Source organism: Sander lucioperca, chromosome 5, assembly GCF_008315115.2.
Source record: "Sander lucioperca isolate FBNREF2018 chromosome 5, SLUC_FBN_1.2, whole genome shotgun sequence".
Taxonomy (NCBI): Eukaryota; Metazoa; Chordata; class Actinopteri; order Perciformes; family Percidae; genus Sander; species Sander lucioperca.
The window spans coordinates 15,135,590-15,157,593 of record NC_050177.1 but is presented as its reverse complement, the minus strand read 5'-3'; the positions used below and the strand labels follow the sequence as shown (position 1 = coordinate 15,157,593).

At 41.6% G+C, this 22,004-nt stretch overlaps 2 protein-coding genes across 2 annotated transcripts; both read left to right on the top strand.

The window, feature by feature from the left end:
* Window positions 1–13,950: 13,950 nt before the first annotated feature.
* On the top strand, window positions 13,951–14,951 carry LOC116055533 (olfactory receptor 11A1-like). Its single transcript, XM_031307538.1, has one exon. The coding sequence runs from the start codon at window positions 13,951–13,953 to the stop codon at window positions 14,896–14,898; it is 948 nt and encodes a 315-aa protein (XP_031163398.1). The 3' UTR covers window positions 14,899–14,951.
* Window positions 14,952–21,029: 6,078 nt separating this feature from the next.
* LOC116055547 (olfactory receptor 11A1-like) lies at window positions 21,030–22,004 on the top strand. The gene has a single exon (XM_031307558.2). The coding sequence runs from the start codon at window positions 21,037–21,039 to the stop codon at window positions 21,967–21,969; it is 933 nt and encodes a 310-aa protein (XP_031163418.2). The 5' UTR covers window positions 21,030–21,036; the 3' UTR covers window positions 21,970–22,004.

The window sequence follows — 22,004 nt, the reverse complement described above, 5'->3', positions numbered from 1 at the left end:
CACACAGTGATTTATTTATATAATTGACTGCTGGGTACATCATTTTGTTGATTACATTTAGATTTTTATAATAACACACACAAAATGCCTCACATCTCCTTCAAAATGAAACATTGCATTCAAAATACCATAAACACATCTCAAAATGAAGAATTTGCATCAAATGGCAAACACTTTTTTCATAATAGTAACTTTTTGGATATACCATGTACACACTGTTGTTCTAAATCTAAAGCTCGTTTGTCTTTCATAGGCTTATATCTACATTTACAATGTTCTAGAGAGAAAGTCATCTGCTGAGAGGGGTTGAAAAGTGCACTGGAAACAACAATGTAATGTTACAGTAAAACAGAAAATAGTTATTGGACAAAACATCACGTTTGTAAGAGTAGCACAGTGTTGTATACAGTAGCATGAAACAAGAAAACAAAACTACAAATATATGTAAACCAAAGGTATCATTTTTAGAATAAAGAATATGTGTGTGTGTGTGTGTGTGTGTGTGTGTGTGTGTGTGTGTGTGTGTGTGTGTGTGTGTGTGTGTTTGGGCAAGCTTGTGTGTCGGGGAGGGGGGGATTGTATGCACTTTGTGCAAAACAAAGTCTGATTGATTTGTAATGCTGAAATAGTCATTAGATAGTTGCATGCAGTATGGACGCCACGGTAAAGCTACTCAAGATGGGCTTCTCTCATTGGTCAATCCGTGGTTGATCACATGATGAATAAGTGTGGCCCTGATCTCATCAGAGATGGCTCTCCTTCTTTCTCTTCTTCCCTCCTCCTCCCTCTCCTCCTCCTCCTCCTCCTCATCCCCTGTCTCTCCCTCCTCCTCCTCCCCTTGCTCTCTGTCTATTGTTAGCATCCATTGTTCAAAACAGATAATCTGACCTTTGACCTCTATATAGTCCTATACTAAAGCAGTAATTGGTTAGTGTTCCGTTATGACATAATGTGTTTGCACATGTGAGGAGTGTGTGTGTGTGTGTGTGTGTGTGTGTGTGTGTGTGTGTGAACTGACAAGACAATACACACAGTGATTTATATATATAATTGACTGCGGGGTACATCATTTTGTTGATTATATTTAGATTTTTATTCTGTAAAAATTAATTAATTAATCTGTAAAACTAATATTTTCTAATGTGTGTCTGTCGGTCTTGAAGTTGTGACAGAGCTGTCTGATGGGAGGTCATTACCTGCCAGTCTCTGAGGATTGTACTGATTGGTCTCACTGGTCAACAGCTCTGATTGTAATTTGCTTCAGAGGGAATTAGTGGAAACTGTGGCTAATGTGAAGAGACCTCAGGGATCAAACATGTTGACAGGCTGAAATGACCTTTGACCTGAGGGACTTCATCAGTGAGATGCAGTGATGTAACTTCTCCTAACACCTTTGAGAGGTTACATCACTTACAGATCAAAGTAAAGTTAGTTTATTAATTAGCATCCCTTTAGATTGTTTGTCAGAAGTTTAAAGCTCCATATTATAGACTGCAACAATCATGCAGACAAAACAATCCGTGTAGACGAATGGATGCAGTACCTGTCCAGCAGCTGACCAGCAGCTGAAAAAAAGTGTACATTGTTATTTATTTCATGCAATAACTGTCAATATGAAGGTTGGTTTGGTCAGCAATACATCTAACAAAAACACTCTGAAAACTAAGACTAAGGCTGAATCCCATTTCTCTATCTTACCCCTACCCCTTAGTTTACCCCGAGCCCTTGGCCTTCGAAAACGAGGGGTAAGGGCTAGGGGTGAAAACATACCCCTATGAAATGAGACGCCACTTGGTTACATCATCATACATACAGGTCTGTTTGCAATAAATATTTGTATACACACTGCATGGTGTGTTGTATATCTGTTTCAGTTATCACTGTTTTGAATGTCACTTTCTTTGTTAAGAAAAAGTTGTCTTTATTGCCCAATAAAGTAAACATTATTACAACTATTACAACTATTGTATATGTCGTTAAACATATTTACATTATACATTATACAGGCATTGTAAAATATTTTACATTCAGCAAGGACTGTAGCTGTGGAAAAGAGGGTCAGTGGGAGCATTTACCTTTGACCATGATATGGCACGTATAACTTTCTTCTGTAATGACTGTAATTTCACAAGATAAATGGGAAAAGAGCAGCGGAGCTGTCAACTGATCACCATCTGGTGGTGAGTTGGTCAGGCGATGGGGGAAGACTCTGGACAGACTTGGGAAGCCCAACAGGTGAACTGGGAACGTCCGGAGGAGGCCCCTGTCCAAGAGTTCTTCAACTCACACCTCCAGAGGAGCTTTTCTGGCATATCTGTGGAGGTTGGGGGCATTGAACTGGAGTGGGCAATGTTCAAAGCTTCCCTTGCTGAAGCTGCGGTGGGGAGCTGTGGTCTAAAGGTCTTAGGGGCCTCAAGGGGCATTGGTGGCCTAAAGGTTAGAGAAGCTAGCTTGTGACCGGGAGGTCGTCGGTTCAATACCCATACAGGATAAAAATATGGGTGGGGTAAGTGAAAGAGCAGCGTGAACCCTCCCTCATTTACCACCACTGAGGTGCCCTTGAGCAAGGCCCTCAACCTCCAACTGCTCCAGTGGAGCTGCTCAGTGGCCAGCATATCAGACTAGTACTGGGCAGCTTCCAGGTATGAATGTGTTACTGTGGGAATGTGATCAGATCAGACTGTGGTAGTACTGGGCAGCTTCCAGGTATGAATGTGATCAGATCAGACTGTGGTTGTACTGGGCAGCTTCCAGGTATGAATGTGTTACTGTGTGAATGTGATCAGGGTGTTCCTGCAAAAGAGAGGCTGCCTCTCAGTTAACCTTCCCTGAATAAATAAAGGTTATAAAAAACTAAAACACCATGGTGGACACCGGTGGTCAGGGAAGGTGTCCGACTGAAGATGTCCTTCCGGGATATGTTATCCCGTCCAAGGTACCGACAGAGGTACCGAAAGAGGCAAAGCAGCAGGTGTGGGAGGAGTTCGGAGAAGCCATGGAGAAGGACTTTCCGTCACCAAGGTGCCAGAAGCTGTGTACAGTAAGGATGGAGGTAATTGGGTGCTGAGCAATAGGGGGGCAAGGAATAGCTGCATATACTCTCGTCTCAATCTAAAATTCATATTTGAAGCTTTCATATGTCAACACTTTGACTAACATTAGCTTGGAGAGGTAAAAAAAATGTCGATCAGTGTTTCCCAAAGCCCAAAGATGATGTCCCCAAATGTCTTGTTTTGTCAAAGATATTGAGTTTACTGTCACAGAGGAGTGAAGAAACTAGAGAATATTCACATTTAAGATACAGGGAAGAGGGAATCTTGACATTTTATATCATATAAAATGACTCAAAATTAGTAATCGATTGTCAAAATAGTTGGCAATTAATTTAACAGTTAACAACTATTTGAATAAACTTTGCAGCTCTAGTCAGATCCTCCGTGTTTCAACACATTTCTTTAAAGGTTACAGTTGCGGGTGAAAATGACAACAGAAATAAAGTTTGCAGATTTCATATCTCCGCATTTCAACTCTACGCCCATTCGTCTACACGGATTGTTTTGTCTACGTGATTGTTGCAGTCTATAATATGGAGCTTTAAACTTCTGACAATCTAAAGTGATGCTTCTTAATAAACTAACTTTACTTTGATCTGTAAGTGATGTAACCTCTCAAAAGTGTTAGGAGAAGTTACATCACTGCATCTCACTGATGAAGTCCCTCAGGTCAAAGGTCATTTCAGCCTGTCAACATGTTTGTCCCTGAGGTCTCTTCACATTAGCCACAGTTTCCACTAATTCCCTCTGAAGCAAATTACAATCAGAGCTGTTGACCAGTGAGACCAATGAGCACGGTCCTCAGAGACTGGCTGGTAATGACCTCCCATCAGACCGCTCTGTCACAACTTCAAGACCGACAGACACACATTAGAAAATACTTTTATTAGTCAGTAATTGTTGGATATGAATTGTATTATTTAGATTCCTTTAGGGGTGACCCTGAATAGACCCCAGTCAGATTTGCCTGCCAATCTCACAATCGCATCTTTGCAGAGGCGGGGGACATTGCCATTTTGGCTTCATGGGGGTGCTCAATGTCGGACTTGTTTTCTCACAATAAGTTAATATACAGCTTATAATGTAAAGAAATAAGCTTTTAATACATATTTTTAAAGTGGGTGAATAAATCCATCTGCCCCAATTACTGATAGAAATTTCATTTTGGACGATCTGTGACCGATAAGGGAGCATTTTGGCGGCAGGGATTTAAACCTTTAATTGAAAATGTTTGGGAAAAGAAAATCTAAAGGGTGCACTTTCAAATAGTAAAAGATGACCCAAAGTAAGATGCAAGTTGTGTGCCACCGGCAGATACAGAAGCACAGCCGTGATCCAATGCATGATCCTTCCGCCCCAATGATTACCAAATCCTGCACACCAGAACAGCAGGCAGTGGCGTTATATGCAACACGGTTTGCGTTTGTGGCAGAAAAACATTATGACAAGAGGACTGCTAAACAAGTTGCGCAGGACAGCAGACTTTTGCTCTCTGCGCTCCGCTTCTCATCACCAGGGGTGCGTGCCAGCTGCTGACTGCTTGAGTGACACACGAGTGCGCGCTCCCAACCTCTTTCAATTATCTACACCCCTGCAACCCTTGTACAATGTTTTTATACTAAAAGAGCTTTACAATGGCCAGGTTGGTTCAGTGGGTAGAGCAGGCGCACATATACTTAGAGGCTTGTCAGTCCAGGGTTCGAGTCCGACCTGTGACGATTTCCCCCTCTCTCTCCCCTTTCTCACCTACCTGTCCTATCGATTAAAGGTGGAAAACCCCAAAAAAATAATCTTAAAATTGTTTTTAAGAAAGAGCTTTACACACAACCTTACCGATAGTCAGGACTTGACAGAATCTGTAAATTCTTAGTCGGGGACACCCCTAGATTCTTTATGTGTAGAATCTGAGGTCACTGTTGGGTGGATCCTTGCACACATGAAAACATGAATCATTTCTATAATCAGCAGGGCCACACGGAATCTGCGGATGCAGAATTCTGCAGAATTTTCTGAAGATTTTAATATGAATAAAATTAGGCTTAGAATGTTAACACATCTCCACCACAAGCAGAAAAAATGTTTGCTAAAATTCGCAGATTCCCTTTGGGCCTGATAATCACTGACTTTTAGTTTCTTTCTCACCTACCTTGGTTGGTCTTTGGACTTTTCAGTTTGGTCTAGTGCTGTTGGAGCAAATTCCAAAAGTTGAAAATAATTCCAATAGTAGTAGTAGAGGCTCAGAACGATCGATTATTAACTTAAGCTGCTTTAGTTCAGCCCATCGTAGTTGGTGCTGACCAGAGGGTGACACGGGAATCAATTGTCGCTCCCATCCTATCCCGATCACGTGACTGCCCCCCCTGGAATTCAGACGAACCAAAGATAGCGATCTATTAGAGTTAGAGTTAACCACACACATTGGCATATTATAGCTTTAATATCCCATTTTCTCTTTGATTAAATAATGACACTGTGTAGTTTCATATTTATAAAATTAATTTATCTTTACAAATTTAATGGTAGAGGAGACAGACAGTTAATGAGGTGAGAACAACAAATAAAGAAGCTGAACTACAGTGAGTGGATTGAACCTGTCCCACCTGCTATGGAGCTATAAATGCTATGGCAAAATGACAGAACTTATGAATTTTTACCTTACACACACAGAGAGAGAGAGAGAGATAACGGAGAGCCACATAGCCACACTTAGATGCAGAGCAACATTTCTCACCAGCCAGAGTATGGCCTTTTGTCCTTTTCTTTGGTAATTTCATTGAAAAAGTTTTTTGTTATTACATTCTGTACTTTGAAAATATAAATGCTATGGCAAAAATGACAGACTTTTTACATTAGAGAGAGAGAAATACAGTTAAAGATGGTTTGTTGCATTAAGTAGGGGGCGACGGATTGGAAGAATCTGTGTTTAAAAAGGTGATAGGTCTTAAGAGAAGATAACAAGTGCTTTTTTCTTTTTTTGTTTAACAGATCTGGTATTCAGGGATACAGACAACATACACCCAAATAATTCTAAGTTCATCTGCACATATACTACAACATTTTTGCACCAATACTCTATACAATTACAGTGGAAACACATAAACCTTGAGTACAGATAAAATGCTATAGCTCTGAGGTAGGATCCTTCACAAACAGCAGTGGATCCAACAGGAGTGAAACTGGCCTCCAACAACCTCAGCCCAGATGACGGCACTGACAAGTGCACAATAGTTATCTGATACATTAGCATCACTGCAGTGCATACGACTGTTCATAACGCACAGCTGGAACCGATGCCCTTTCAGGATGACACTCATCAACATGAATAACAACTGATGCAATGTGTGCATGCATTTCTGGCATTGAAATAAGCTTTAAATCCTAAATATCTGACATACAACATCACATATTTATATGAAGTCTGTCAATCCAATTCCATTTTCTTACTTTTAGCCATGTGAACGCTGGACACCAACATGTACCACTATTATCTCAATTTGAGAGTTAAAATGATATACAACAGACAATATATCCCTAGTTTCAGCTTCTCAATTGTGGGCATTTACTGTTTTATAGAGAGAGAGAGAGAGAGAGAGAGAGAGAGAGAGTCTCAGGGTACGTTGGAGTAAAGAGTAAATTATCAACCCACTCTGGATCGAGGGCAGTGCGTCTCTCCTCAATTAGTCTCCCTGCCACACTAAAACTCCTCTCAGACGGGGTGCTTGTTGCTGGGATGGCTAGAAGTCTTTTGGCCACAGGAACAAGGGCACTTGCCCTATCTTTCCAGAAAGTGAGGAGGTCAGTGGGCATCTTCAATGGTTCGCTGAGGTACTTTATGACCCTTTTGCCGAGTTGTCTCCTCCAAATCACCCGACGGCTCCTCCTCTTCCACCTGAACACAGCTGGCAAAAAAGTTGTGGACTTCTGTGGTGCCCATTGTGGCAGGATCTTTAGACAAAAAAAGGGCACAGGACAGGACACAGTTTCAGAACAGGTTTATGACAATACCGAAGTGCCCTCAATATAGATAATAAAATCTATAGATAATTTTATTACTTTCATTTACCAAAATATATATTGGTGATTATAAAGGCCACCTATACATGTTATACCATGTTTTTCGTTCTCAAGAGAGCCTAGGCTATCCATATCTGGCAACATATGATGTCAGTACCAGCATATCAGTTTGATATCAAGGAAAAATCTTTTTTGCTTCATGTATTTTCCATAGGGCTAAACATCTGGGGCTATTATGAGTTACCCTCTTGGACTCTCTGCACTGTCCCTGAGCCTGCTCCACCAACCATGGCCGCCATTTCCTCAACAACTTCCTCACACTGCTGTGGATTCAGGTTTTTTTTTAGGAATGACCTCAAGGTAAAAATCTAAGGGACAAATAAATGTGTTATGATTATAATCTTGTTAACTGAATGCAGCTACATGTTTTAGATGTCGTTGCCACTGATTGTAAGTAAATAGGTAGCTAGCATATGAACCCATTACTACTAAAACGTTAGCTAGCTAGTTTCCAATAACAACCATCAGATGGTCGAGGTGAAGAGGGTTATTAAGATCGACTATGAATGAACACAGTGAGCCATACAACTTGACAATTACACTGTATCATAGTGTTAATGTGTTGAGTAAAGCTAGCTAGACATGTTTCGATTGTTTTTGTTACCATGTGTTTATTCCTGCCGTTACAAAACACTAGCATCTCAGCTAACGTTAGCGATTAGCTCAATAGAAAAAAAAATAGAAAACGCCTTCAGTTAATAAGTGCTGCTAGCGTTTTTTAGACAAACAAAACGGCAGGGTCTGTGTTTTTTTTCCCAAAAAAAGATGTCAGGTATATGAACACATTCTGAATTTATATTTTTCACTGGAATTGTACTGAAGATTTCATGTGAAAACCAAAATTGATGATTGATTGAAATACAAGTCGTAATTGCTGCTTGAACAAATTTTCTGGGCAGGACAGTGTCCCTTGTTGTGTTTTGGCGTTTCTTCCACCTTTTGTCAGGGTTTTGGTATTTTGTTCTGTTTTATTGTGTAGTCTTGTTTCTCTGTTTTGCTTGGTTTCCTGTTTTATTTTGTAGTCGGTCTTGTCTCCCTTGTCTTGTCTAGCTTTCTTCCTGTCTTTGTTTGTTTCCCGCCTTCTTTGATTTGTTCCACCTGTTGTGTCACCTGCCTCTCGTTCCCTCATTACCTTGTGTATTTAGCCTCTCTGTTTTCCCTTGTCTCTTGTCGGATCGTTTCGTTATTTTTGCTGTGCGTTCTGTTCTGTTTGTGTTCCCTGTCTTGGATTTCCTTGTTTTCTGGATTATTGCTCCCAGTAAGTGTTGCTTTCGTTTTATTAAAACTCTTTAAACTGCATTTGGGTCCTACCTTGCCTGCCTTCGCACCAGCCGTGACAGTACGATCCGACCATACTAGGGACCCAGTAGTTATGGAGTTTTTGCCAGTTTTTCACCCGCTGGACTCTGAGGGAGAACTTTTAATTGAGTTTTACCGCTCCCTGCATGAGGAGGACCCCGCCTTCGCTAGGCACCTTATGGAGGTGCATTGGCAGGCCACAGCACAGGAGTTTCGCCTCCCCATCTCCATGCCTGTGTTTTGTCCTGAGCCTCAGCAGACCCGTGTTTCTGAGCCTGAGCTAACCTGTGTACCTGAGCCTAAGCTAACCTGTGTACCTGAGCCTAAGCTAACCTGTGTACCTGAGCCTGAGCTAACCTGTGTACCTGAGCCTGAGCTAACCTGTGTTCCTGAGCCTGAGCTAACCTGTGTACCCGAGCCTGAGCTAACCTGTGTTTCTGAGCCTGAGCTGACGTGCAGCTCTCCTGACTCCGGGCTGACGTGCAGCTCTCCTGAATTCAAGCTAGCTAGCAACCTCCCTGAGCCCCGGCTAGCTAGCAACCTCCCTAAATCCAGGCTAGCTAGCAAACCCCCTGAATCCAGGCTAGCTAGCAACTTTCTTGAGTCCCGGCTAGCTAGTAGCCTTCCTGAGCCCAGGCTAGTTAGCACTCTCCCAGATCCCAGGCTTGCTAGCAGCCTTCCTAGTGTCCCCAAGCTGCCCAGTTTCCCAGCACTGCCCAGCTTCCCCGAGCTTCCTAGCTTCCCCAAGCTTTCTAGTGTTCCTGAGTTCCCTCGTGTCCCCAGGTTGTCCTTGATCCCAGAATCCCTGGCTTCGGCTGGCTAGCAGCTTCTCTGAACCCCGGCTGGCTAGCAGCCTCTTAGATCCCCAGCTGGCTAGCAGCTCCCTAGATCCCCAGCTGGCTAGCAGCTGTCCAGAACCTCCGCTGACGTGCAGCCTTCCAGAATCTCTGCTGACGTGCAGCCTTCCAGAATCTCTGCTGACGTGCAGCCGTCCAGAGTCTTCGATGACCGCTCTGCTAGAGTCTTCCAGTCGTCCAGAGTCTTCGATGACCGCTCTTCAAGAGTCGTCGATGACCGCCCTTCCAGAACCGCCGCTGACGTGCAGCCGCCCAGAACCGCTGCTGACGTGCAGCCTTCCAGAGTTTCCGTTGACCGCTCTGCTGGAGTCTTCCAGTCGTCCAGAGTCTTCGATGACCACTCTCCCAGAGTCTACGTCGACAGACCTCCCAGAGTCTACGTCGACAGACCTCCCAGAGTCTACGTCGACAGACCTCCCAGAGTCTACGTCGACTGATCTCCCGGAGTCTACGTCGACAGACCTCCCAGAGTCCACGTCTACGGGCAAGCCAGAGGCCTTGCCGGTCTCCGGCGTCCCAGAGACTGTCCCTGAGGCTTTGTTGGTCTCCAGAGTCCCAGAGACCTCCCTAGTGACTTTGCCTTTGTTCTGCCCCCATGAGACTTTGCCTGTGGCGGTCAGGCCCACTCCTGCCCCCCGTGTTTTGTCGGTGGTCCGGCCGACTAATGCTCCAGTTACCCTGTCGGCGGAGTTGCCGACTCCTGACCCTGTTGCCTTGTTGTCTGTTACTGATCCTGTTACCTTGTTGGCAGACACTGGCCCAGCTGACCCGTCGCCTGTCTCCAGCCCAGCTGACCTGTCGCCTGTCTCCAGCCCAGCTGACCCGTCGCCTGTCTTCAGCCCAGCTGCCCCTTCATCTGCTGAGCCTGCCTGGCCACCAGAAGGGATTCGCCTTCGCCGCCGGCCTTCTGATGGGTTTCGCCTTCGCGGACGGCCTCCAGAGGGGTTTCGCCTGTTGCCGAGGCCTCTCTGCCCCCTGTTGCCGAGGCCTCTCTGCCCCCTGTTGCCGAGCTCTCTCAGTCCAGAGTGGCCTCTCTGTTCCAGAGTGGTCCCACTCTCTGTTCCCTGTGCCCCAGTGACTCTGTTCCCTGTGCCCCAGTGACTCTGTTCACTGTACCCCAGTGACTTTCTGTTCCCTGGTCCCCAGTGGCCTTCTGCCTTCCCTGGACTCTCCTTCGCCCCTCCGGGGTTGAATTATTTTGTTTCTGGGATCGTCCTTCCTCCGGGCCCCCTCCGCCCTCCCTGGGTTGTTTCTGCCTGTTTTTGTTTTTGGGACATCTGGGATCTGTCCCTTGGGGTACTGTCAGGGTTTTGGTATTTTGTTCTGTTTTATTGTGTAGTCTTGTTTCTCTGTTTTGCTTGGTTTCCTGTTTTATTTTGTAGTCGGTCTTGTCTCCCTTGTCTTGTCTAGCTTTCTTCCTGTCTTTGTTTGTTTCCCGCCTTTTTTGATTTGTTCCACCTGTTGTGTCACCTGCCTCTCGTTCCCTCATTACCTTGTGTATTTAGCCTCTCTGTTTTCCCTTGTCTCTTGTCGGATCGTCTCGTTATTTTTGCTGTGCGTTCTGTTCTGTTTGTGTTCCCTGTCTTGGATTTCCTTGTTTTCTGGATTATTGCTCCCAGTAAGTGTTGCTTTCGTTTTATTAAAACTCTTTAAACTGCATTTGGGTCCTACCTTGCCTGACTTCGCACCAGCCGTGACACCTTCCTCATGTGGCGTCCAGGTGCCGCCCTGCTACCCGTCCTGCGTCTAAAGTGGGTTGTCCCATCAAGGCTGTTGTATAAAGGACCTGGAGAGAGCTACAGATGGGCCAGTGGGCCAATTGGCAACTTTGAAGCTGTGTGTTGGTTGTCTTTACTCGAGTTGTAATGTAATAAGGTCAGTAATCTTATTCTCTTTTGGAGGCAGAGTGTTTACGCGTGCTTGTGTTGTTGCATAGGAGAGTTAAGTTGTTAACGGCCGGTTTAATTGGTGCAGCTCTCTTCCTTTTCAGAAAGTAGTTGGTGGTTTTAGAATCCTTTGTAAACATTTTGAATTCAACTTGATACATTCATGTTTTTGGGCAAATGTTAAGCTGTGTGTAATGTAAATATTTCTGTTTCCTTTAAAGAAAATATATTTAAATGTATTTTAACATTTAATGAGACTGTGGAGTCAATGGTAAGCTTTTTCTGCTAGTTTCGTGGGTTGTTTTTGGACTATGTGAAGCAGTGTTGTCAATGCTAAGCTCAGAAGACTGAAAATAATGCCTTTGTTATTCAGAGCACTGTCTTTATTTACAACCAATTAGTCATTTTGGGTTAAAACATATGAAGCAACGAGAAGCAAACCTCTTTATGATTGAGCTTTCTCACCTAAAACAAGAATGATGGTAAATTCAACTTCATCCTACTTTATTCTTAGCACTTATTTAAATGTGGGGACTTTAAAATACTTGTATTTCATGTTAACTGCTGTGTTATACATTGTTATTATTACTGCCAACACATCTCTGATTGTGGTTATCTGTATGAACAGAAGCTTACATGAACCTATGTACCTTTTTCTGTGCAGCCTGTTTGGAAATGAACTGTATGGTAGTACAGGGTTGTTTCCATTCCTTCTGGTTCAGATCCTCTCTGACATTCACACTGTTTCTGCTTCTCTCTGTTACCTGCAGATCTTCTGTTTGTATACATATGTAAATGTAGAATTTATTAACTTAGCCGTCATTTCTTATGACAGATATCTTGCTATCTGTTATCCTCTACAATATAACACTCGTATGACAACAAACAAGGTGGTTATCTTAATGATTGTGATATGGTTGTACTCTTACGTGAAATTCTTAATTACTTTATTCTTAAACATCCGTTTGACCCTTTGTGGAAACACTATAAACAGTCTATATTGTGATAACTACATTGTTGTTAAGTTGGCCTGTTCCGACATCAAAGTGAATAACATTTATGGACTTGTTGCCACTTCTTTCTCCATTTTGGTCCCTTTGGTTTAAATCCTTTTCTCTTACATGAGGATTCTTAAAGTTTGTTTTTCTGGATCTAAACAGACGAGACAAAGCTGTCAGTACCTGCACACCTCACCTCACTTCACTCTTACTCCTTACCTAGCTACTGTCAGGGCACGCCCTCATACTCTGCTTCTGACTGGCAAGTAGTCCTTACCTAGATCACGCCCTCATACTCTGCTTCTGACTGGCTAGTAGTCCTTACCTAGATCACGCCCTCATACTCTGCTTCTGACTAGCTAGTAGTCCTTACCTAGATCACGCCCTCATACTCTGCTTCTGACTGGCTAGTAGTCCTTACCTAGCTACTGTCAGGGCACACCTCATACTCTGCTTCTGACTGGCTAGTAGTCTTTACCTAGGTACTGTCAGGGCACGCCCTCATACTCTGCTTCTGACTGGCTAGTAGTCCTTACCTAGGTACTGTCAGGACATGCCCTCATACTCTGCTTCTGACTGGCTAGTAGTCCTTACCTAGGTACTGTCAGGGCACGCCCTCATACTCTGCTTCTGACTGGCTAGTAGTCCTTACCTAGTACTGCGCATGTGCAACTCCCAACAAAGATGTTACAGCAGTGAGAGGTCTCACTCTGTAGCTAAAACAGAGAGCTCAACACACAGGGTGAAAAGAGGAGCTGCAGCAATGTGAAGTACAACAAAATATGGTGTTTTTTGAAAATTAAACCATATAAACCTATTCTGATATAACCTCTAAATACAATTATGAACCTGAAAATGAGCATCATATGAGCACTTTAAGTTTAGACACCAAAACGACAAGATTAGAAAAAGAATGTGGTTTTGGTTAAACCGGTCCCCTTAAGTAGGACTCCCAAGACACAAACACCTATTTCCTGGGTGAAAGTCTTATGTTTCCTCCTTAACTTCTTCCAGCCCGACATGTGCCCTTATACATGTGTGGTGAAAAGGTATGGATTTAAAGGTCGATTTCTGGATTTTATTCCTCAACATCAGATTAGTCAAACAAAACTTGTTTTAGATTGGAGAATTGATTATTTGAACCTAAACCTATTCCAGCGCAAGACCTATCCCTAAGTGATCCCAACTATATCAATGTAGTTCCACTTCCCCCACTAGGTGTGGCTCCTTACCAGAGAGGTGAAATTGCACCTCCCTTGAACCAGATTTTGTTGTCTGGGGTCAGAACTCCAGGGCCCCACCTTGGCCTGTTACCGGTGTTTAGTGTTTTTAGCCCCCAACGTCGCCTTCCAGGCAGTGCGGCAATGGTTATGTTTAGGGTTAAGGTTAGGGTTAGCTGCCTGGAAGGTGACGTTGGAGGCTTAAAACACCATCGAGCCCTGTTACCTGCTGAACCGGCCCCCTTGGGTTTGTGACTCTTGGAGGGGTCTCTAAATGTGTCCATCAATAGGATGGTATGAGCCCTGATGATAAAGTAGGACTGGCCTGTTGGTTTCTACTGTTCTGAAAAGCTATAAAGCAGCAGATGTTTCTGCAGCTGACAGAAGTGACTGCAGCACTCTGCAGTACAACAGGTAACAAACACTGAACTGTGTGATGTGTTCATGTGTCATTTACAGATTGAAATTTAAAATGTCTGAGGGCGAGGGAGTAAATGTTTAAGGCTGTTTGTGAGGTTTTTATCATTTGTGCTCAGTTATATTCATATTTTTTGCCTTGAAAAATGTTAAATTCAACTTTATCATATTTAATTCTTGGAGCTTTTGTGGATGTAGGGACTTTGAAATACTTTTATTTCATGTTAACTGCCGTGTTATACATTGTTATTGTTATTACCAACACATCTCTGATTGTGGTTATCTGTAAGAACAGAAGCTTACATGAACCTATGTACCTTTTTCTGTGCAGCCTGTTTGTAAATGAACTGTATGGTAGTACAGGGTTGTTTCCATTCCTTCTGGTTCAGATCCTCTCTGACATTCACACTGTTTCTGCTTCTCTCTGTTTCCTGCAGATTTTCTGTTTGTATACATATGCAAATGTGGAATTTAGTAACTTAGCCGTCATGTCTTATGACAGATATCTTGCTATCTGTTATCCTCTACAATATAACACACGTATGACAACTAACAAGGCGTTTATCTTAATTATTGTGGTATGGTTGTACTGTTGTGTGAGATTCTTAATTACTTTATCCTTAAACATCCGTTTGACCCTTTGTGGAAACACTATAAACAGTCTATATTGTGATAACTACATTGTTGTTAAGTTGGCCTGTTCCGACATCAAAGTGAATAACATTTATGGTCTTTTTTCTATTTCCCTCTCCATTTTGGTCCCTTTGGTTTTAATCCTTTTCTCTTACATGAGGATTCTTAAAGTGTGTTTTTCTGGATCTAAACAGACGAGACAGAAAGCTGTCAGTACCTGCACACCTCACCTCACTTCACTCTTAAACTTTTCTTTTGGCTGCTGCTTTGAAATACTTCAGAGTAGATTTGATATGACCAGTGTACCCAGTGTACTTTGTATCATTCTCTCACTGTATTTTGTCATCATACAGCCACTTTTGAATCCTGTCATGTATGGATTGCAAATGTCAAAAATACGCAATACATGTAAACACGTCCTCCGTTATAAGATGTTTGCCTGTCGCAGAGATACTAAGTAGATATAATAACAATGTATCAGTAATTTACTATCGACAAGGCTTTCTAACTAACACAAATAAAATACATGAATTATTTAATATTCTCCCTTATTTGTGCCACTGCTTTCAATCTTTTTTTGTTTGACGTGCATAACTTACTGGAACAAAACTAAGCAACGTGTTGTTGCTGGTGACAACCACTGATTAAATATGTACATTGAAGCGATACTGGCATTAAAGACCCGCTGATCGCTGTCCGATTCTCTGATATGAATGCCTGCATTGCATTGTGGGATATGGGCTTTGAATGCGCCCCGCTTGGATTATATTGTAGTGTTCTGTCTTATAGCATACTGTAATATTTCACCAATAATAAAACCAAAATAATAATATTAAAATAAAGAAATGTATACAATGATAACATCTAAATAAATGTTGATAGATGTAGCGGTTTAGTTTTAAAAAGATCAATAAACAACAAAGCAATCCAGCTTCCATGGCAATAATTACTGAAATAATAACATTACAAGAAATACATATAAACTATGATAAGATCTGGTGAATAAATGTTGATTAAAACAGCGGTTATTGGGTTAAAAATACCAATAATAGCAAAGGTGTATACAGCTTCTCTGCTGCAGCCCGACTGACAGGAAGAATCGTGCTGTGATCATGAAGTTGCTTCCCGTTGAAATCCATTAGTTTAAAAAACGTTGTGACCATCACGAAAAAAACAAGATAAACGTGTCCGTGTACACGAATCAATAGATTAAATTATGTGAACATTTCACAAACTGCCGTGAGACTGGGTTGCACTATCACTAGATAATTATGCAATGTAGTGTACTAAAATAAAAAGCCAGTAATGTGATTATCAATATGGCAAAAGTTAAGCCCACAAGAAACAATTCAGTGGTATTTTTTTTCAATATTCTTAAATTGTACTTGATTTCATAACTGCTAAAATAACTTTAAAAACATGATGAAACACATAAAAAGGTTTAATCACATCATCATTTTGTCACTGTTGTACAAGGCTACATTCATATTAAACATATTTTTTTTTAGCACTGTTGACTTTATGGATTGACTTGCCCTAATACCTGTAAAGGTTGATTGCAGACGCTCTGTCACGGCCCTCAGTGTTTGATAGGGTTCGACATTAAGCATGGCACGATGGCACGTGGCCACAAAAAGTTACTCTGTGGCCACCAAGTATCCCCAGTAGGAGGCTCCCTGTGGCCACCATGCAGGTCTCTCTTGATTTTGTCATTCTGTTAATGTCTTTTCCAGTTCACCCCTTGCTACACAGATTTACCGTGTCACTGATTTGATGATAGGATTTCTAGAGTCAGACATTGATCGTTGCAGGGGCGTTTCTAGGACTTGAGGAGGAGGGCTTAGCCCGGACCCATTTAAATAAACTGAATGCAATGCAAAACTGTTGTGAGAGTGAGGAATAGTGGACCCAAATGCAGGGAGAGGCAGGCACGCAGGAGATGGCTTGAGTTAGGATTTATTAATAACAAAAAAACGACAGTGCAGAGGCTGGAAAAAACACTCAAAGAAACTAAGACAAAAAATACAAAAGCAACAGGAAAAACTCAGGCTGACGGCAACTCGGGCAGGGAACAAAGGAGCAAACTTACGGGGACAGGAAACAACGGAATACAAACAGACACCACGATACAAAACGATCTGACAAGAGACAAAGGGAACACAGGGGTAAAATACAAGAGGTAATGAACAAATGAGGAACAGGTGACACGACAGGTGAAACACATCAGGGCGGGGCAGGACAATCAACAAAGGCAAAAAGTAAAACTAGACATGACAGGACATAAAAATAAAAACAGGAAACCAGAACAACAGACAGGAAACATGAAACAACCTAAACACAGAGACTTGACACACAGAATACAGGAATTAACCAAAACATATACAATAAACCAGGAGATAACTGAACAGAAATCTACAGAAAATACAAACACAGGGAACATGAACAAATAAACAATAAAGACAACAGAAATGAACAAACAGGTAACAGAAATAACCCAAAACCATAACACAAAACGGCAATTGGCTTGCCCAGTTTGTTCATAGCCGGTGTATGTTCATTTTAGCTTCCAGTTTGTAGATGTAAGTTAGATGGCACCAACATTTGGCCTAATTATAACTGGCCTGGCAACCCAAAGACCAAGCTTTTGTTTCCAGATCTGTGTGGTAATTTAGGATGCGGGGGGTCCGGTTGTCCTCCCCCAGTAAATTTTTTTTAGCGTTAAAAACTTAATTTCCTGCATTGTGGTGAATTTTTAGGCACCTATTTCTACCTTTTTCTGAATCAATTTATGCTTAAAATATCTTTATGTAAAGGGAAACATAGGGGACAATTTAAAAAAATAAAAACATAATGGAATATTTAGCAGTAAGGCTCTCAGGCATTCTGTATTACTTTCAACTATTTATTGTCCTGTAGATGGACTTTTCTAATTATATCTGAGCACACGTAGCCTAGGCATCATTTACTCCTCCCTCCTCTTTTGCATCTTTTATTGGGGAAGTAACCTTCTTAAATGTGCACATGACAATTGTTCACCTCAATGATACATTTATTAATTTTAATGAATTAATAAACCCCTGGACTGTAATATTTCAGATGTTTGAGCAAGATTTCTGCTCATGTTCAAAACTTTGTGCACATTCAAAATATATCTGTGCTCTCTGTGATTTGGGGGAGTCGTGATATTTTGAGAACAATAAAGTAATAGGCTATTACAAGAATACAGTCACTATATTTCAGAAAATAATCTACCTGCACCATAGTCTGTTGTGCACTGTGTGATTGCTCCGGAGCTTAGTGCTGCCCAAGACGATTCCGATTGGTTTAAAGAAATGCGAACAACGTTAGCAATTGAGAAAATAAACTCAGTATGAAAAAGTTTACTGAGGTAGGCTAATAAATCAAGTAAGTAGGCTCACTTTCTCATAGACTTCTATAGAAACAGACTTCTCTTTGGAGCCAGTGGAGTCACCCCCTGCTGGAAATTAAATAGAATGCAGTTTTAAGGCAGTTATGCATTGGCATTAGTTCTAGGCACGTAAGTTGCTGTTTGGTCTAAAGGCCCTGACACACAACGCTGACGACCAGGAAATCGTGGCGATGAAGGCCGACTGTGGCGTCGCCTCCCATAGGTCAACGTGGCCTTTGCCTTGTCCAAAAATTAGCTTCAGCCGGCGGCCAAGTACCACATACATTCTGCGCATGCATGCAAGAAAATAACTCTCCATACCAGCAGGCGGCGGTAATCTATTCGTCATTCAAAAATGGAAACCAGATACAAACGTTGCTACGATATCCACAACAATCAGCGTTTGCTCTAATCAGCAGGGGCAGAACCGAACAGAGCCTACTGCTTCACTCCCCGCCGGAAAGACAGCGGACTCCAGGAGATGGCTAAACAGACTTTGTATCTCCCAGGCTGTCATCCATTCTCTCGGCAAAGAATTCTCCCTACGGTGGGAGTGGAGCGGAGGGACCAAACCCTAACAGTCGGCTGCTGGCTAGTTAGCTAACGTTAGCTTGCTAATTCCACCCACCACACATGCCTTCATACTACAATGGTAATTAGTGGTGCAGACGGTGCAGAGAACGGTATTACGGTCTTTATATTTCATTTCATTTCAGACATTAGTTTATCAACTTTAGTTTATTTTGTAATGTGTAGATATGTAGATATTTAAAAAGACATTTTATTGTTGAAATAAATATACCAACACAAGTAGTGTTGGTATATTTGTATGTATATCTCGTACGTTTGCCATATTATGGATATAATATGGAAAAATAGTTATTTAAATCGTTCAAAACTATGTGTTATTTTAGAAAGAACATTTTAAGTTTTGACAGCTCTTATGTGTATTGGATTGATCAGACAAGGTGAAAAAATGAGAAGAGCCTTTTGCGTGAGTTCTCAATCATTTGTTTGCTTTCTTCAATAACGTTTTCAAGCTGAACAGTCAATCAGATGAATTGGCTGTTCGCGATGCGTGGTGACAGTGCGCGACGGTTGCCTTGTTGTGACAGGGCCTTTAATACCGAGTTACATGAGTTCCTGCTTTGCTCTCACCATAACTACCATGACACTAGAGGGTGGCGCTGCCTACCAATGAACAACCAATATATTTGGGTCATAAATACTGCTTGTGGAGGACAGTCTCGGATTTAACGGTCCTATTTCTTCATCTATCCTTTTACGTGTATTTGTCATTGTTTGTGAATCATACTATATTTCAGCCTTTTGCATAAAAGTTTCTACATATAAATTAGGTCTATTAATATTGACAAATACAGTAGCACTCATAAGTTTATGAACCTATGCTAAAGTTGACTTAAAAAGAGGAATAAAAAAATCATCTATTGGAAATTGATCTTAATGCCTTAATTAAAAAAAGTGAGGAAAAATCCAAATTTAAGGACACCAATTTTTTTTGTGAATGAATAATGTATCGTAAATAAATAAATGTTCTTCCTTAAAATACAGGGGGCATAAGTCAGTACACCCCTATGTTAAATTCCCATAGAGGCAGGCAGACTTTTATTTTTAAAGGCCAGTTATTTCATGGATCCAGGATACTATGCATCCTGATAAAGTTCCCTTGGTCCCCACATCATCACATACCCTTCACCATACCCCCACATCATCACATACCCTTCACCATACCCCCACATCATCACATACCCTTCACCATACCCCCACATCATCACATACCCTTCACCATACCCCCACATCATCACATACCCTTCACCATACCCCACATCATCACATACCCTTCACCATACCCCACATCATCTCATACCCTTCACCATACCCCACATCATCACATACCCTTCACCATACCCCACATCATCACATACCCTTCACCATACCCCCACATCATCACATACCCTTCACCATACCCCCACATCATCACATACCCTTCACCATACCCCACATCATCACATACCCTTCACCATACCCCCACATCATCACATACCCTTCACCATACCCCCACATCATCACATACCCTTCACCATACCCCACATCATCACATACCCTTCACCATACCCCACATTATCACATACCCTTCACCATACCCCCACATCATGACATACCCTTCACCATACCCCACATTATCACATACCCTTCACCATACCCCCACATCATCACATACCCTTCACCATACCCCCACATCATCACATACCCTTCACCATACCCCCACATCATCACATACCCTTCACCATACCCCCACATCATCACATACCCTTCACCATACCTAGAGATTGGCATGGGGTACTTTCCATAAAATCATCTCTCAATGTAAATCAAACCAGCTATTAGGCTAACTGAAATACAACCATGCCAATCTCTACGTATGGTGAAGGGTATGTGATGATGTGGGGCTATTTTAATTCCAAAGACCAAGGGAACTTTATCAGGATGCATAGTATCCTGGATCCATGAAATAACTGGCCTTTCAAAATAAAAGTCTGCCTGCCTCTATGGGAATTTAACATAGGGGTGTACTGACTTATGCCCCCTGTATTATAAGGAAGAACATTTATTTATTTACGATAATTACTCGGTTATCAAATTTCCGATCACTTTTTTGTTGATCAACTAATTAATTAACAACTACAGCCATATGTAATGGTACAGAAATAATCAATTCATGTTATAATGCTTATTGTGTTTCTTGTTTGACCTATGTTGTTTTTTAATATGGTCAGAGTAGATGTTCAGACGTCAGTTAGATGTGTCCCGTGGTAATGAGGCCAGACTGCTGATGTTCACACCCTCTGACTTGAAGAGTTTAAAGAAGCAGACACAGAGTTTCAGTGCAGTTCAGCTGCAAAGCAGTCACAGCATGACTGCAGCTAGACAGCAGAAGAAAGTAAGGATTCATGCAATGTGATTACCTGTGTTCTGTCATTTCTAACCTTAACATGTTATTGACTTTAAATAGGGGAAATGGTAAGTTTGGAGAATCTGTGTTATTGAAAGAATTTATGTCTTTATTGCTTGCAGGCTGAATACTGCTTGTGTGTTAATGTTTGATTTCTGCAAATCTCAAACTGTTCATACTCTGCAAAATTGAAAGGTTGTGTTGTGAACCAAACGGATGATCATGATCAACTCTACACAGGTTTCATATTTCACTTTTGGTGCATACTTTGATATTGGGCTCTTTAAATACTTATTTTTTCTGATCATTATGTGTTTTTATGCTTTAATAGTTTGTGCTAATCTTTTGCTGATTGTGGTTATCTGTAAGAACAGAAGCTTACATGAACCTATGTACCTTTTTCTGTGCAGCCTGTTTGTAAATGAACTGTATGGTAGTACAGGGTTGTTTCCATTCCTTCTGGTTCAGATCCTCTCTGATATTCACACTGTTTATGCTCCCTTCTGTTTCCTGCAGATTTTCTGTTTGTATACTTATGGAAGTATACAATTTATTAACTTATCCATCATGTCTTATGACAGATATCTTGCTATCTGTTATCCTCTACAATATCACACTCATATGACATCTAACAAGGTTGCCGTGCTTATTGCTCTAACGTGGTTATTTCCATTTGTTGCAATTGCTGTCCCGATATTTTTAAGTTCCTCTTTACAGCTGTGTGGGAACATCATTAACACCATTTACTGTAACAACTATTTTGTTGTCAAACTGGCCTGCTCTGAAACTAGAGTGAACAACATTTATGGACTCATTTACATATGTCTTGTAGTCTTTGGTCCTCTCAGTTTAATCCTTTACACTTACATGAAAATCCTTAAAGTTTGTTATTCTGGTTCTAAACAGACCAGACAGAAAGCTGTCAGTACCTGCACACCTCACCTCGCTTCCCTGATCAACTTCTTCTTTGGTTCTTTCTTTGAAATAGTACAGAGCAGGTTTGATATGAACAGTGTACCCATGATGTTGCGCATTTTTTTGTCATTATACTTCCTGACCTGCCAACCGATCTTCAACCCTTTAATGTATGGACTGCAAATGACTAAAATACGTAGTTTATGTAAAAGTCTTATCTTTGGTAAATTGTAAACTAATGTTTAAAAGCATCTTGCTGGTTGGCGACC